Genomic DNA, 18,007 nt, shown 5'->3' on the forward strand with positions numbered 1-18,007 from the left:
CAACTTTTGCTCAAGTTCTTCACCAGTCAAAGCTGTGGGTGAGTGGCAAAGCTCTTATTAAATTGCGACTAAAGTTTGCTCAAAGACCTGTGGGAGAAATCAGCCTCAATCCTACAGTAAATCTGTGGCTGGACTTAAAAAGGGATGTTCATACCTGGTCCCCTTCCAACCTGGTGGAGCTTGAGCACTTTTACAAAGACAAATGGAGTGAAAATGCGGTGTCCAGATATGCAAGCCTAAATTGAGATCCATCTACATAGACTCCATGCTTTTAATGGTTTTAAAGGTGCCTCTACTCAATGCTGACTTGATTGCGGTGAATATTTATGCAATCACTTATTGTGCAGGATACCGTTTTGATTAACATTACTTTGTAGAAATCTGCTTTTACTTTGGCATTAAAGAGGAATTTTTGTAAAGTATTGTAAAAAAGGTATAAGTGGAAATATCCAAGGCAGTGAATATTTTTTTATATACACACTGCATATGCTGTGATTGACTTTTACAGAGAATCAGAATGCTCTCCTTTGGTTTTCTTGTGTTTATTGATCTTGAGTTGAGCTTTGGCAAAAATCCATGTAAGCATTCCATTTTTAGAACACTGAAGAAATATTGTTTTATTACATACCAGAAAATGTAATGGCAAATGACACAAACATAAAAGAAGAATAACAAAAAAAAATACAAATATTTCCTGTCATGACCAGAAACCCATGGTCAACTTTGTTATGGTACCTTATGAAAGTCACTGAGTTAAGATGCCATTAGTGGAACATGCTTGGGTTTTATTCCACCCAACTACAGGTCACAAAATACAGCTCACATAAATAAAGATACATCTTCAATTGTAAGGAAGGCAGATGAATAATTACACGCCATTATGCACTGGAGGAAGCAATATGTGATGCACACTATTTCATAAAAGCATGCATGACGATAAAACACTGGGACCACAGATGTGTTTTCAATGATGCTGGACAATACAGAGGACCCGTTTATGCTACTTGACTTTTAAAAAAGATTAAAACGTTTCCCTTATTTTATATATTTTCCTTTTTGTTAGGGAATGTGTCAGTGGAATTTTACAATCTTTAAGACTCGTTGAAAAAATAAAGGACACATTTAACAGCCCTGTTTAAAGATTTCTTATAGATGGCTCTAGTTAAACCACAAGCATCCGTTGGTTAGAGACTCTTTGTGCTTCTTAGTTTGGATTTGAAATCTCAACTCAGTTCAAGCTATATCTGTTTGTGCTCTAGCCTCTTCCTGTACACCACTAAACAAGTTAAGGAAATAATTCAAACAACCTGATTTGAACAAAAATGTTTGCATTCCAGACAACTCGGACGTTTGAGGTCAGACTTCAATATCAACTTTGAAGTTGGGGTTGATCAACTTACAATGAGTTCAGAAGTGGGAACTCTGATTTCAGGTGGCATTCCATCTTACTTTTTCCCTGTAGGAAGTCAGAATTCTTGACCTTCGAGTTTGTCTGGAATGAAATTAGGAGAATCCAACTAGGAAATATCTGACTTGAGTTGCCTGGAATGTAACAATAATATAACCTGTGAACTTGAGTGATGAGTTGGTAATTTTCTTAGTACTACAGTGATAGAGATCTTAAGAAATAATAGTCTGATAACTTTGTGGGGGCAAACTGGCTTTCAGCACTAGGGTGATTGCGCTTTCAGGAGTAAGGATTATTAGTGTCATTAGAAGGGTTGTAGACATATCTCATTTAGTTGAGGGATATTACAGGAAATCAGTTTCATCCAGTTTTGTTGCAAAACCATACGGTTGCTTTTCAACCACTAAAGACAATTGACGACTTAATGAATAAAAAATAACAAGACTCTTTCCAGTAATGACCTTTACAAGGTGCACAGTCAAGAAGGAAGTCATATATTAATAGTTTCCTGGTTTAAAACACAGGGGTAGAGTTTAGTTTAGAATGGACTATGACACATTCACAAACATATCAGATCAATATGTATCCAAGCAAGCACTTTCGCAATGTTCATCCGTCGGACCCCACCCAAATTCCTTTCAGTTACGGCTTTGTGTTCTGCTGCTGCTGCTGCTGTTCCTGTGCTTTCTGCTTTGGCGCCTCAGGGTACACCAGGAAGCCAGTGAAGGTGATGTACTTGGCGTGGTTGCTGTAGGCGCCGAAGCCGTCACGCTGGTGACTGTAGAGCCAGACGGTGTCGCCGCGCTGCAGCTGGAGCATCAGGCTCTGGCTCTGGAGGGCCTTCTCCTGGTCGCTGTCGTCGTAGATCATGGCCTGCACCTCCAGGTGGTTCTTCATCAGCTTGATGGACAGTGTCTTGTGCGGGAGCTTTCCAGCGTTGAAGGCGAAGTAGTACGCGCCCGACAGGCGGCAGGTAAAGGTGCCGGTGGACATGTTGAAGTCGCTGCCGATGTTGACGAAGTCCGAGTCGAAGGTGATGGGGTGGTGCTCGGCGTGGCCCCGGTCCACTCCCACGATGCTCTGGGTGCGGCCCACGGAGAAGGCTGACCTGGGATCTTCCTCGTCCACTTCCTCCTCTTCTGTCGGTTGCTCTTCCTCGGCTTGCTCCTTCTCCTCCTCCTGTGCTTTCAGGATGTTCTCCCTGGCGTCCAGGGTGACCCCGTCAGTCTGGGTGTTCTCGTGAACCACAGCCTCGTTCTCGTGGCGGCTCGTCGTCTCCTTGACGACCGGCTCCTGGAAGCTGTAGGTGTCGGGGTAGATCAGGTAGCCGTTGAAGGTGGTGTAGTGGCCCGTGTTGCTGTAGATGGCGTAGCGTGGGTCGCCGTGGAGACGGAGCCAGACGGTGTCGCCGAAGTCGAGCTGCAGCATGGCGCTCTGACTCTGCACCTTCCGCTCCTCGTTGGCGTTCTCGTCGTAAACGATGGCCTGCACTTCGTTGCGGTTCTTCATCAGCATGACCGACAGGTCCCGGCGGGGGAACTTCCCCACAGTGAAAGAGAAGTAGTAGGCCCCGGGTATCCGACAGCGGAACATGCCTGCTTTGGGGTCGAAGTCGCCGCCAATGTTGACGTAGACCTTGTCAAAGGTGACCACCATCTTGGGGCCACCCTCCATGCTGTTGGTGCGTGCTACAGAGAAGGCCGATCGCTGCTCCACATCCTCTGTCAGACGGGCAAAGCCCCATGCCAGGGTCACATGACTCAACAAGCCAATCAGAAGAGGCCAGGTGTGCTTCATCCTCCTTTCTGCGGGGATCAAAGAGAATAAGAGTTAGATTTGGTAACCTTGAATTCTCGATGGCCTAAAATCACCCACTTATATTAAAGCTCAAATCTCTGTCGTTGCAGTAGAATGTGTTTTCTCAGACAAGATTACGTAGGACATAAAGGTCACTGGCCACCTACACTCGTGAAAAAACACAAATGCATAAATCATCAAGGTAGCTTATCCAACAGAGAGGTAGACTATGGTTATGGTTATGGTTATGGTTATGGTTATTTAGCAGACGCCTTTGTCCAAAGCGACATACAAATAAATAGCAATACAAATTAAATAACAGTGAACAATTACAAAAAAGGGAGAATAGCAATATTATCAATACAACAATCATTTAAGCACTAATCTAATGAGAAATAAAACAATGAAATGACAAAAGCAATCAAATAAGTCACTCAGTTAATTATATAATAACAACAACTATAGCAAGGTATGGCTAAATTTAAGGACAATAGCAGAATAAATGTAAAATTTTAACAATGGACAAATTATAACAAAACAAAACTATTATACAAACCATAACACATAACAAACACTCAAAAGACTAAGTGCATATTAAACAAATATGCCTTAAGACCCCTCTTAAAAGATCCAAAACTGTTGCTTGAACGGAGAGCACTGGGCAACTCATTCCACCAACACGGAACCACTGAAGAATAGGATCTACAGTTTGACCTAGCATGTATGGTTTGTCGACATAACAGACGCTCCTCAGAAGATCGCAATGGGCGGTTGGGAATGTACATCTTCATCAAAGAACTGAAGTAGCTAGGACCAGATCCAGTCAGTGTCTTATAGGCCAGAGTGAGAGATTTAAATTTAATTCTGGCTACTATAGGGAGCCAGTGGAGAGTAACTAGGAGAGGGATTACATGTGTCCTCTTTGGCTGATTGAAGACCAGTCGTGCTGCAGCACTACTACAGACTAGTAACAATTTGATTTATTCTGCTTGAATGCTATTTTCTGGAGATTTATGGCACAAGCCACTACATTTTACAGACCTGAGACTGACAGAGTCTGTCATTGTTGTGTCATTTTCAGATGCTGTAGTGATGAAATAGTCATCTGAGAGAATTTTCAAACACTCAAACTGCAATCAATATTTTCTGATTCTAGTCTTTCCATTTTACATCAACAGATTTGCTTGTGCAGTCTTTCTCTTTTTTTTGTGTACACATCTTCTGTACACTGCTTTACATTGTTTGCCTACATTTATTCCAACTCTTTACTTCTCCCTGCAGAGTTAGATTACAAACCTGTCAAGTTCAAATGAACATATTCACATTGACACGCTAATGAGAAATAAGTAAATGCATTTTTCTGTGAAAGCCTGTTCAAATAGAGCTATCCAGAAATATCATAATTTATTCTGGAAGCAAACAATAGCATTGTTACAGTGTGCATCTAAACAATTCTATTAGACTTGTATTGACGGCAAACAAAAACAGCATGTCTGGCGAAAGTGAATGCATGTTTAATGGAACAATCGAGTGCTGATCAAAGTTAGCAATGTGTCAGTGGGGGAAAAAATTACAGTACATAAAATATTCATCATAGCAGGAAACCTGTAGCGCAGGAAAACATGCTGTGAAGTCTTTGCTTTATATAGGCCTAGTGAATTGCTATTTACAGCAGGCTTTTCTATCTCATTCCAAAACAATGCAATCATAAAGTGGAATTCTCTGAGTGATGGTTATACTGATGGAAGTGATGGTTCTGTTCTTGTAAGGATGATAAAGGTGCAGAAAACTGAATCAATTTAAATGTATTCCATTTATTTATACACAGGCTTTCTGCATCTGCACTTGCAATCTACATCATGCAGATTTTGCAGTGTTACATAATGGTGTTTTCAATTATAGTGCACATATTGATTTTAAACCATTAGTCAAATATTGTGGAAAGCAATCTGAATGTACTCTGAATGAGTAAACAAGACTGATTTGCATTCTGATTCCCTTGGCCCATTCAACAACTTCCCATGTATTTCACAAACTGGCTTGCTCTGGATTCTCAAGGGAGCAGACACTTTGCTTTTTTCAGTGGGTGTTCACAGCAACAAGCCAGTGCAACAGAAGCAGACTATCCCTGTGCAAGCAGTAGTACTGTCCACAGTTTGCATGGGAGGAGGAAGCTGGCGATAGACTCCAAGTGGAGCACAGCACACAGAGGACCCTGCCTGCAGGTTGAAACACTTCTCTCTGCTGTGTTGTGGGATCACACAGAAGTGAGTCTGCATTAATTAGGAGCTAATTACTACTGGGTAGCGCACACTTGACTTGGCTAATGAAGGAGCTGCTGAAGACAGAGAGCTTGATCAATGTGTTTATTCCTGCTATGCATGCTACTGGGGGTGCTTTTAGAGGGGGATACGTTGGTTCCGAGAGACTGTGACATTGCTTTCCTTAACTAAGCAGAGGTGGTAATTAAAAATACCAAATGCACAGCTAGAACTGGTCTTGAGGAGGGGTCACAGCAGAGTAGTGTCACCACAGTGTTAACACTGGAAGCAGTATGAAAACAATCGCTTAAACTGCATGAGTTATGACATTGTTGGAGACATTTACAAAATACAGGTACATAGGCCTACTCGAGTTGTATGGATGCTACGTTTTATGATTTATTCTCTTTTCTTCAAGTCAAATTGGCTCCACCACCTCCAATCATTATTTGGTGAAGCTTTGACAGGAATGTTTTTGTAATAATTTCCAGTGACAATATTTGGTGTGTTCTAAAACCCCGTTAATGCCCTCGTCGTTGCTGGATAAAATCTTCAAAGGTCTCAAATAAATCGGCACTTCACACCCTAATGTAACAAGACCTCTTGATAATGCTCCTACCTCTTTATAGTGCACAAATTCCTTTTAATGCTTCATCGTTCTTTTGAAGGGAATCACTTGGAGATATTTTGGCCTTTCTTGGCTTTGCGCCAGTGGTTTTGCACTACAGTAATGTCAGCCAACACAATTTGGTTTATAAACAGATGCGATACAGGAAGTGCTAAGTAGTGTGTAATTCTTGGATGATCCAGCCGCGACACAGATTGCGTTAATCAGCATGATCGCAATCCTGCCCCTACCCTGTTCTTGTCATCGAGCATTCACATCTGTGATGTGGGTGTCTTTTAGAATATTTTAGCCTTCAAATGCACCACCTTTCACAATGAATAAGATTGCCTTAGATTAGTTTTGGTATAGTGGAATGATCTTTGATGCTTTTGTCCAACATGCATTTGTTGCTCATTTTCCATTTCAAAGACATATTCCTGATGTGAACTAAATAAAACATATAGACATACTATATTATATTATATTAGAAATATATTAGGTAATTAGTAAAAGTATGGTTTCTAAGTCTGTTACTCACAACACTAATCACAACACCACTGTCGTCAGCACTGTTGTCAACTTTAACAGCTTGCAGATGATACAGTTAGTCAGATGACAGAGGATGGATCTCCAAGGATCACTCTTATTCTCATTCATTTGTCACGTACAGGAGACAGTGGCAGGCCTTTGACATCTGTGCTATCATCACCAAATGTGCTACAGTTAAGCCAAATGACACCCACAGGGCAGAGAGCAGTTCTGATGAAACAGCACAAACTGGGATTGCTGGAGAGATGATTATCATATTATGCTATTCATCTAGAGCATTATAATGAGTAGTACGCTAGTCAAAGTATACATCTTGGTGTCTTTGTACTGTGTAACCGAATCCTCCCTCAACAACAGCTGCTGCTGCGTGCTACAGTATGAGGGAGAATACAATATAGGGTAGTCACAGGCAAAGCAGCGCGGTGAAAACAAGGGCAATGCTTCAGCAACCAAAATACACTAATGAAAAAAGTAACTCTCCGTCGTGTTACTTAATGAGACCTCAGGGGAGGAAATATTGCAGATATTTTCTGTCATTTTTTGTCCTTTTACCCACTCTTGAACAGATGCAAAACGCTCAACTCCATGACGGCCCAGTTTGTGTCAAATGAGACTTCAAAACAGCACAGTTGTGTCGTCACCTTGCTGGCTGGCGAGTGGCCGGCTCAGTGTGTCTGCCATCTTCGTTCAAGCCTTACACACACACACAGATATCCCTGCCATAACTGTGGCTAATCCCTGTGTTTTGTATGACAATTCCATGGTGTGGAAAGATACAAATAAAAGGCTATCCTTGTAATTGCCATGGTAATGGCAACAGAGAGGAACACTAAAATTCAGACTCCATAGCAAAAGGCTTTAAAGCAACACTAAAGCACTTTTCCTCTGTCGCACACACACATACTATTTGTTTATCCCGCAAATAACAATGTCCACAGACAAGGTATATATATTGCATGATTTTTATGAAAGCTTGATGTATTGTGACATTGAAGCAAGTCAAATTTGTAGTTTCTTATGTCTCATTCCATCAAACTACAGATCTGCTACCCGATCTGGTAAACTTACATAGTGCGGTTATAGCCGACAGAGGACTGCGAAGCAAATGCAGAAGTGCTGTTATGAGTTGATGGACCACTGAAATGATTTTGGAAACATTATTTGAAGATACAAAAAAACTCTTTAGTGTTGCTTTAATGGCTGGATATTTGTCCCAATAGAGTTCATGATACAACAAGATGATAGATTATAGAAGCTCTCAGAAGAGACTCATTCTGTCTCTGATCTGTAAAAAGACAAGCTTCACAAAACTGTTTAGAATCTGGATGAGGCGCTTTCATTTCTTGAATGGCTGAGCGGAATGGTATTATGGACATATCTTGTGGCAGACACTAAAATGAAAAAAAAGAAAGATAAAGAAAAATAGATAACGAAACCTTTGAACAAACAGCCACAGTCAAAGGTTGGTTTCTTTGGCCCCCGGAACACCGTGAATGAGCATCCACAGCATTCTTATTCATGTTAATCACCTGGTGTGCAGACCATGGCCCCCAGCAAAATAGCTATACGAGAGGGTGGTGTGTGCGGCCCTTTGAAATGGAAATCACTACAAACCCTTAACATCCAGGCTGGCTCATCCTGCTTTTAAGGGCCGCTCTTTTAATCACATGGATAAAATGCTGGGATTCATTCGTTTTTAACGAGATGCAGTGAATAGCAAATTGAGATGGGGCGTGGAAGGTGTGTGGCTATCACTGGCCCTGTTGAGTTAGATCTGCATGTGTGTGTGTGTGTGTGTGTGTGTGTGTGTGGGGGGGGGGGGGGGGGGGGTGCTGAATAACTCAGCCTGACAAGTGCAGTTGTGCTTTGCACAGCTGCCAAGGCTGATGAAGCTATACCCTTTGGAATAACTACACAGATGGCAAAACAATAAAGTGAGAAATATTTATAGGAACTAACAGGAGGAACAACATGTTGACTTAGCGGTGTGGTTCCATTGCTAAATACCTGTAACAGTAATACTATTCTGTCATGTATTTAAAATATATACCTTATGCAAAGTAAAGTGCTTATGATTAAACATGTGTATTTAATTAAGGGTGTGATACTGTAATCAAGTGCAATCTGTCACTTTAGTTACACAGTTCTCAGGAACAGAGACTGTTAATCTTCACGTGATAAACCTCACGCAGTTGCTTACCAATTTTAATGTTATTTATAAAGAAGCATGACTGCATTAAGGATTATGATACCTTTAGAATCTAGTTCAACTAGCTGACAACTAACTGACACATTTAATTCATTGTATCAATATTCAACAACTAGTTGCAACCAGCATGCAACTGAATGTTTGACAGTTCCATGATGCATGGTCTGTTGCACTGTATGATTGTCCATATTCCTGTCTCAGTCAGTCAGAGAACGAGGCCAGTCCCTGCGCTAGGAGTGAAATCGTGCTGACACACTGAGCCTTGTGCCAGTCACTACAGACAAATATCGTTCACCGTGACTCATTCAACGCACGCCACTAAAATAACTGCTGAGGGTTCGCGCTTCGCATCACAGTCAGATTTAAGAGGCTGAAAATGCGCCACAGTTGCGCTGAACAAGAAAGGGTGATGGAGGTGTTTATTGGTAGAGGTGTCAGAGGGGACTTTTGGGTCTCCATTACCTTAAAAATGAGTTATTTTGAGTTCATATGCTACTTGGCAACGTCAGTGCCGAGAAAAAGTTAGGGAAAGGATTATTCTCCAACTTTTTATTGACTGTTGTAAGTATAGATTTACGTCTATCAACTCCTATAATGGAATGCTCATCTAATGCCACATGTGCCACTTCTTTAATTCATTCCTTTTTAAAAAAAAACCTTTTTTTTCATATCTTAATATGAGTATGCTGGCTTCATCATAGCTGAAGAACACTTAATGAATACATGTTTAAAACCTTAGTCTATACCATTTTTTTTATACCCAAACTGACTGTCTTTCAAACATACCATTGTGTCTACCAGTTGTTACAACTGAATTTGGGAGGCATTTCATATCTGTTTGAAGACTTGAGCCAGTAGGGGTGCGGGGCCTGTCTCAGTCCGTGTGCCTGGTGAGGGTGATAACAAACATATTCCAGCCAGAAGCAATTTTTGGGAACAACATTGTCAGTTTTTTTTTTTTGAATGGAGGCACCAACACAAAAAAAGACAGGAAAAATAGAAGCTCTGACCAGGAGGCTTGGGACTGCAGAATTTAAGCATGACCGAAGAGAAAAGAGATGATCTAATTTGCATCTCTGACTTCCTACTTTAAACAGCATTAATTGACGTAACATTAATATTCAACACAGATGGGTTCATTATGTAAGAAGGGCTATTATCAGTCCAATGCTTTGTTATGACAGCAACTAAACACTCAAGGGTTCGAGAGCTTATTTTTACATTTGTTTCTCTCTCTTTCTCTCTCTATCTGTCTCTCTCTCTCTCTCTTTCTCTCCTCTATTCCTTTTGGACCTCTCTTGAAGTTGGTGCACTGAGAGGGAAGAAAGCGATCATGAAATCCCAGTGACTCTTGTGTTTGTCTGGCCGTTTTGGCAGGGCCGCTGCTGAGGACAGAGTGCATCACTCATCGGGCATAAACAACAGACAGAGAGGCATTATTTCCCTCGCTGCCGCACTCTGAAACGCAATCTCCTCCGTTCCCGGAAAAAAAATGATAGAGGCCTTTTTCATCTGTCCGCTGCTCCAGATGTCCCTGCGCACTGGCGGGCACAGATATCAATAGCCAATGACCACGGGGTTCCTTTCACCCTCTAAATAGGACACGCGAGAGCCAAGGCACACGGCCGAGGGTGGACGCTCGTGGGGAGAGCACGAAACACACGGATAGGAACAGACTGATTTTCTTTGTTTTCTTACAACGTTCAAAAACATTCCCTTCTCTCTGTCCTTGCATGGAGCTTTAAGTAGCTCCGAGGCTACATGAAACTGAATATGGGTCTGCTGCCTCTGACTGAAGAAACAAGGTTTTAAGCATGCCAATGACAAACGCCACTCAAGTCTGAAAAATGGCTCTTTCTGCATAAAATCTGTCTTTTGGTGCTCAGTGCCTCTCTCCTATACAATCTTAAGAGATTGCTCTCTCTTGATTCACTCTAAATCCCTGTTTGGAGTCAGTGGGTGCTGAGAATAATGCCTCTGCTAAAAGCTAAAATGTTCACACACTGTCAAAACAATTGTCTCCAAAAATTTCCTGTTGGGGCTTGGCTTGATCATCCAATGTTTCTTTTGTGCATTTTGCTAGGGTGGGAAAAAAAGGGACTGCACTGTAAATATAACATTTACATAATCATTTAATTGGATGTGAATTAATTTGGGATCCACCTTCATTGTGAGATGAGAGTACCCTCTTCAGGCTGCCTGTATATGGAGAATCTATTAGTGCTGAAACCTCCTTTTACACCTCACATGCAGAAAACAATCTACACTGTACAATCTACAAACACCGTGCCTTAAGCAAGACATGTGGGAAAGTCTCCTTTCCTGCATGCATACTGTCGCATGGACACACAGCTATATGCACACTGTATGTCTTCACATGGAGGCACAAACACATATACAATTTCACACATACAAAATCTCTCTCTCTCTCTGCCTTCCTCTCTCTCTTTCAAACACACACACACACACACACACACACACACACACACACACACACTGATAAAGACACAGACACACACAGACACACAGACACACACACACACAGACACACACACACACACACGCACACATGCACACAGCATCTCTGTCGACTTCCCAGGAGACCCAAATCACACTGGCAAGCAGTCACAAACAAACTGTGCGCAAATATGGCAATCTGGACCAACCTCAAACACAAGCCAAATGAGGACCTATCCATTCTGGCTGTTGAGTCAGAGGAAGGGGGATGGGTGTTATAAAGTTGCTTCTGAATCACACTTGAAAAGACACAGAAAGAGATGATGGCGGAGAAAGTGAGAATAAGACCTCAGCTTCTGACAGATTTAGGTTATAGCTCCTACCTCATTACAGCTATGTGTGGGCTGTGAGTAGAGATGGTGTTTATTATGAGTCTCTCTCTCTCTCTCTCTCTCTCGCTATCTTTTTCTGTCTTTCTCTTTCCTTCTCTTCCCCTTGTTCAGTGACTCTCCACTCCACTTAATGCAGTGAGTATATTATAATCATGTATTCTCATGACATTCACCATCATGATGTAACAGCATCCACAGTAGTACTTACGCAACTTATTAATTACCAGAATATGATGCCGTGCACTTTCATTGATTCAGACCTAACCTTGACCTGAACTCTAATTCTAAGCGGGTCCATACAAGTCGTTGCATCATGAATTGACTCTTGAGATGAGAGACTGACAACATGTCACGTTGTTCACAGGTGTAGTCTACTGAAACAAGGGCTCAGTCATTCTGAATGACAAACATCACCCTCTGCTAAATTGTATGGAATTGACCTGCAACATAAACAGTAAACAATTGTTCAGATTGTGTGAAATACTCTCAACTATTTGTATAAGCAAGTCAAATTTCAACCCCTAATGTATGTACAAATCTGCATTATTCAAGGACCCTATATGTGTTTTCCACACCACAGACCTCCGCAGAGTGTTGTGTTAAACATATTCCATGGCACAACTGAAAGTGAACGCTCCATAGCTCAAAGTCTAAGACATTTAAATCACATGTTGTGCTGCATGAGCGCAAGCACAAACACACGTGCAGACACACACACACACACACACACACAAACATGTACACACGCACACACACATGCAATAGTGAGTGTGTGCAGGAGCAATAGAGAGAGAGAGAGAGAGAGAGAGAGAGAGAGAGAAAATAATTGGCTTTGGTGGAATGCACAGTCTGTTTACGGAGTTGACTCATTTATGTTCACAGCTACCAGTGTTTTTTTCCCGTATTTTCGTTAGTGCACAACAACTGTAAGCCCCATGTTATCTCACACATTTACCATAATTCTATATAAAAAAAACACCTCATCTCTTTTTCAAAAACACACATTATGAGTGTTGATTGTACATCACCATTATGACATTATGCATTATCTACCAGTGACCACACTGGGCACCGCATACCTGCCAAGGCCGTCCATCCATTACAAAGCCCAGTAGGCACGAACAAGGCTCTTCAAAGTCAATGCAGCTGTGTCAAATCGGACAATTATTCTGCATGGAAAAACAAATCAATAAAACTCTCAATTGAGGAGGTAGCTCGGCGCACTGTGCATAGCCTGGCCCTCCGTGTCCGTCCGCGGGGAGGATGCTTGTGGCCGCGCTCCGCTCTCCACCTGGAAATCGGTTTGAAGAGGATACTTGGACGGGGAGAGGAGGACGAGACGAGACGAGACGAGAGGGAGATTATGGGATGACCTACTTTCTAATGAAAACTACTCTGCTGCAATCAAATGTCCTAAATATGATATAAATTTGCATATGTTACTTTGCTGTTTAAATCAAGGTCTGAGTCAACTGGAATGAGGGGAAAGTTCAACACCTGTGAAGGGTGCATATTTCTCTCACAGTGTGTGTACGTGTGTGAGTGTGTGTGTGTGTGTGTGTGTGTGTGTGTGTGTTGAATTGTATGTATATGTGTTTTGTTTGTTTCAGCATGCTACATTATATATAACAGCAGATCTCAGAATGGATCCACCCCTGATTTGGTTCTGACTTAGCTCTGGCTAACATTGTGATATAAATGTCCCTGCTCTAAGGTGGGTAGTAACGTGTTACGTGTTATTTGCCATCCAATTTTAGACTCAATATGTGCGCACAGCTTGATATTGCTTTGGACAGTCCCGTATTTGACTGAAATCTGCACCCTCAGAGAAGCAAATGCAAATTAGCAACAATCTCAAGTCTCAGTGGAAAAACAATCTCTGTGGAAACTGTAGAATTTTCCTGCAGTAAAATCTCTCCCATCGCAGTAACATTTTTCCTTAACCAAGGAAACCGTTGAAGGTTTCTGTGTAACTCTTACCTAAGGAGAAATGAAGCCTTATTAAGGGTCCTAAGGAAAACAACTTAAGGCCCTGGCCCTGATCTGATCTGATCATGTGGACCTGGTTCTGGAGTCATCTGCTACCCGGGTCCCTGCCGGCTCACCGGATCACTCTCCTCACCAGGGGGGTGCTCTCCTCCACGGGCCAGCGAGATGAGGGATTATCTGTGCTGTGGAAATAATAAATGGCCCTACGGTGTCTGCACCAGCATAATATTGTTCATCTGTTTAATAACAGGGCTAATTATTCACACTAATGAAGCGTTCGCCACCACTGCTCCACCCCCACCAACCCCACACTCACCACCACCCCTGCTGCCTTAGTCTCTGCTCACAACCTCTCTGTCCTTTCACTGAAGGCTGACAGTTAGGTCCCCTAAGTATAAGACAGCTGTCTTACCGAGCTGACACAGTATTGATCACACTGTGTGCTTGCTTTTTAAGCTCTGCTCAAAGAGGTTGGTATAGGCTGTTGGCCTAGAGCCTCTGCAAATGTCTATATATGGCCAGTTCAGAGGTTTATCTGTGTTTCTCTTAGTGTAAATGGACTGTATTTGCTCTGAATAAAGAATAGTAACAATTACATTGAAATACAATTTCCTGTGTTGCTGTCAATAGAAATGCAGACAGAAGACAAATGCATATGACCTCAGCTAAGCATGCAAACGTCCACTCTCTTATGAATTACCTGATCTCATTGTCTCTTTTGATGCCCAACACAGTGTTTCTCTCCATCCGGACTTGTACAGCCTATCCACAGAAGTATGTTTTAATTTGGCATATACATGACCCAGAAAGTGTGGTGCATCCATGCCTTAAGAAGCTTTTCTCTCTCTATTCCTCTCTCTCTCTCTCTCTCTCTCTCTCTTTCTCATGCATGGCACACTCGTTCTCTCTCTCCCTCTTTCTCAATCTCTCTCTCTCTCTATCCTGTTCTCTCTCTCTCTCTCTCACACACACACACATACACACTCACACACTTTTCCTCATATATCTCTAATTCCCCCCCCCCCCCCCCCCCCCCCACTCTCTCTCTCTCTCTCTGGAGCCTTTTTATCTCACACAACACCACCCTTTCCAGTCCTGCCATTACCAGTTAGTGCACTGGGAGATGTCATCTCACCACTCAAGTGGAGCAACGACATGAGGCACGGATCTGTCAGTTTCCACACAGAGCTCTCGTACAGACGGAGAGAGAGAGAGAGAGAAATAGAGGGAGGAAGGGAAGGAGAGAGAGGATGAGTGCAAGGATAGGTGGGGTTGGGTGAAAAAAACAGTAGCGAAGGCAGGAGTGTAAAATGGTGGGAATCAAAACGATAAGGACAGCACAGGCAAGCTGAGAAGATTTAAAAAATACTGACAGGAGGATGCAGAGAAATACAGGAGAATGGCGGGAGCAGAAAGAAGGCAGAGAACACAGGAGATGGGTGACAAAGGAAAACACACAGAGGTGGGTGGTGTTAAAAGTGAGAATGGGCTTTTGGTGACAATGCTCTTACTAAAAGGACAAGAGGAGAAGAGGAGAAAGAAATGGAGAAAGAAGAGGTAGAATATAGAGGGGGAGTAGGCTGTGAAAGGTAGAATATAGAAGAGGTGGAAGGTGTGAAAGACATTTATCACAGTTCTCAGAGGAGAATAAAAGAGAGGAGTGGAAATGGATGGACAGAGAATAGGAGTTGGCAGCTTGTATTATAGGCACGGAAAGAGATATAGCGCCCACCTGCACGAGATATCAAATCTATGGTATTGGGTCGTCATTCCTCTGAACCACTGATTATTTTCCTCCCTCTATATCTCACCACTCTCTGCGTGTGATACTGGTAAACACACTCCCCAACCCTATAATCAATAACAACATTCACTCGCAAGATCACACACATGCAAACAGATACACACACACACACACACACACACACACACACACACACACACACACACACACACACACACACACACACACACACACACACACACACACACATGCCTACACTACACACACACACACACACACACACACACACACACACACACACACACACACACACACACACACACACACACACACAATGTATCTCCTCTGCTCTTCAACCAGGTCATTGGATTCAGCCACTGAGCCCACAAGGAATTGGTGTCCACGTGTCCCCTCGGTAATCCATCATCCCTGGCCGGGACTAACAGCCCGTAGTGCAGGCTCAGTCGCTGGCCATTAAGCAGCGGTGTTGTTGCGTTCCTCCCCAAAGACTCGGACAGGAGCGAAACACTCGCCTCGTTTCTCTCCACCTGCTCAAAGGCTGAGTTGTCTCACACAGCCAACAGAGACATTTCAGGGAGAGAGGAGTGGGTGAGCGAGTGAGTGAGCGAGGGAGTGAGTGAGTGAGAGTTAGCACACAAATGAGTTACTCCACTTCTACTAATCTATAGATCGATAGCCTGCCAAAACGTTGTCTCTTTGAAATAGTCTGTTTCAATCCACAGACTGATTAGAAAGTGTATATCGGATTAATCATAAGTGATATAAAACATTGCTTTCGCTTCCTTGATGTGCTGATTTTGTAAATTGGTAATGGTGATTAAGACGGTCAGAGTATGCCCTGTCACACAAAATTCACAATGGCTACCCACAAAAACAATAACTGACAACATGAACTGTTTTTCAACCATTCACCTTTTCTCCTCCAAAGCATCTCTCGTAGCCTCAGTGCGTCACCATAACATGATTCATAGCCAGGTGTGCTATATTCTCAAACACAAAGCGCTTCTTCAGTCCAGCCCAAAACCTTTACAACATTTCATCGTTTCATCCCCTGATTAATCTTCTGCTTTATTTACTCATGCATCTAATAATTGAATATCAAACATGTCACTCAGAAGATCTGCATTAAAAATTACATTCCCAAATCCCAGCAAGGTGATTACAGACAGACAACCCTCAGCCCAAACCCCTCTGTTATAGTCTATTCCTAATGAACTGTTACTTTTGGTTTTGTGGTTGGTAGACCTCCCTGGCCAGGGTCTGTTTCCCTTATCTGTTCTCTCCTACAGCGAGCTCCCATTCACAGACCCAGGTAACAATCTTAGCTCCAGGGCGTGAGGTCTCTATCCCTGACCCCCACCTTGATCATCTTCTCCATGCTCCGCACAGATGGAACACTCCTCCCCCGAAGGAGACCCATGAAAGTCCCGCTTCCACCTCTGTCTCCCTCTGTGTCTCTCTCTCTCTCTCTCTCTCTCTCTCTCTCTCTCTATTTCACTCTCTCTATCTGTCTTTCTTTTATCACTCTTTCTTTCCCTCTCTATTCCTTTCTCTCTCTTCCCATCTCTCTCTCATCTCACAGGCTTTGCAGAGGAATCGCTGCCCAAGCATCAAGTGTGAACAAAGGGGGAAGGAGGAGACTGATAAGAACTACACGCTGAGGTAACTGATAAACCTCGTATCTCAGTGCCACATCAAAACACTCTTCTGTTCTGTATTCTCTCCCCCCCCTCCTCTTCTCTTTTTACAAAGGCATCGACCACCATGTGCTTAGCCAAAAGCAAAGGGTTAAACACGCGGTGTTGCCCTTTCACTCACTGCAGATTCCACCATTGATGCTGATACCGATCAGATAAAAGATGCATGCATCCTGGCTGCAGTAAAGCAGGGGGGGAAGAAAAAAAAAACCCACGTTGGATCCCACTGCTCAGCCGAGTCCGAATGGGAGCAGGAGGGTGAGGAGCCTGTGCTGAGTCCTGCCCAGAGAGCTGTGCCGGACCTGTGGTGTGCTTACCTGTGTGTGGAGAGGAGGGCTGAGGTCTCTGTTCAACTTCTCTGAATGAGAGCAGTGGCGGCGGGCTGCGGGCTGGACAGGAAGCGTTTGTTCTCTGCTCTGCTCTCCCGGAGCGTGTGTGTGAGTGTGTGTGTGTATCCTCAACCTTCTGCTGTTGTCTGGCAATCTGCGTGTGCTGCACACCCACACTTTAGCACTCTCTCTCTCGCTCTCTCTCTCACCCTCCCTCTGTCACACACACACACACACGCGCGCGCACACACCCATGCGCGCACGCACACACACATACACTCATAGGAGGATCTGAGAGCAATCGAGGGAGGCTTTGGGTGGTAGGGGGACTCTGGACGGACGATTAAGAGTGCCGCTGGGGCAGCATTCACCATGGGGAGACACAAGGGGGGTTGGGATTACAGGGGGAATGAAGGTACTATCTGTAGAGGGTGGTGTTCAATTATGTTTAATCTCTGACAGTATCAGGCATACTGTGTGTGTGTGTGTGTGTGTGTGTGTGTGTGTGTGTGTGTGTGTGTGTCTGTGTCTGTGTGTGTGTGTGTGT

The 18,007-nt window shown here is 43.2% G+C and overlaps 1 protein-coding gene across 1 annotated transcript; it reads right to left on the reverse strand.

Moving 5' to 3' along the window:
- Positions 1–526: 526 nt before the first annotated feature.
- Positions 527–17,601, reverse strand: c1qtnf4 (C1q and TNF related 4). The gene is made up of 2 exons (XM_062549889.1): positions 17,449–17,601; positions 527–3,213 (listed from the first exon to the last, which is right to left on the reverse strand). Exon 2 carries the CDS (start codon positions 3,203–3,205, stop codon positions 2,051–2,053), a length of 1,155 nt encoding a protein of 384 aa, XP_062405873.1. The 5' UTR covers positions 3,206–3,213; positions 17,449–17,601; the 3' UTR covers positions 527–2,050.
- Positions 17,602–18,007: the final 406 nt, after the last annotated feature.

The sequence above is a fragment of the Sardina pilchardus genome, chromosome 11 (genome assembly GCF_963854185.1).
Source record: "Sardina pilchardus chromosome 11, fSarPil1.1, whole genome shotgun sequence".
Taxonomy (NCBI): domain Eukaryota; kingdom Metazoa; phylum Chordata; class Actinopteri; order Clupeiformes; family Clupeidae; genus Sardina; species Sardina pilchardus.

What these genes read in the sequence shown, in the direction of transcription:
- c1qtnf4 (XM_062549889.1), bottom strand. Translation starts at nt 3,205, where the DNA reads ATGAAGCACACCTGGCCTCTTCTGATTGGCTTGTTGAGTCATGTGACC.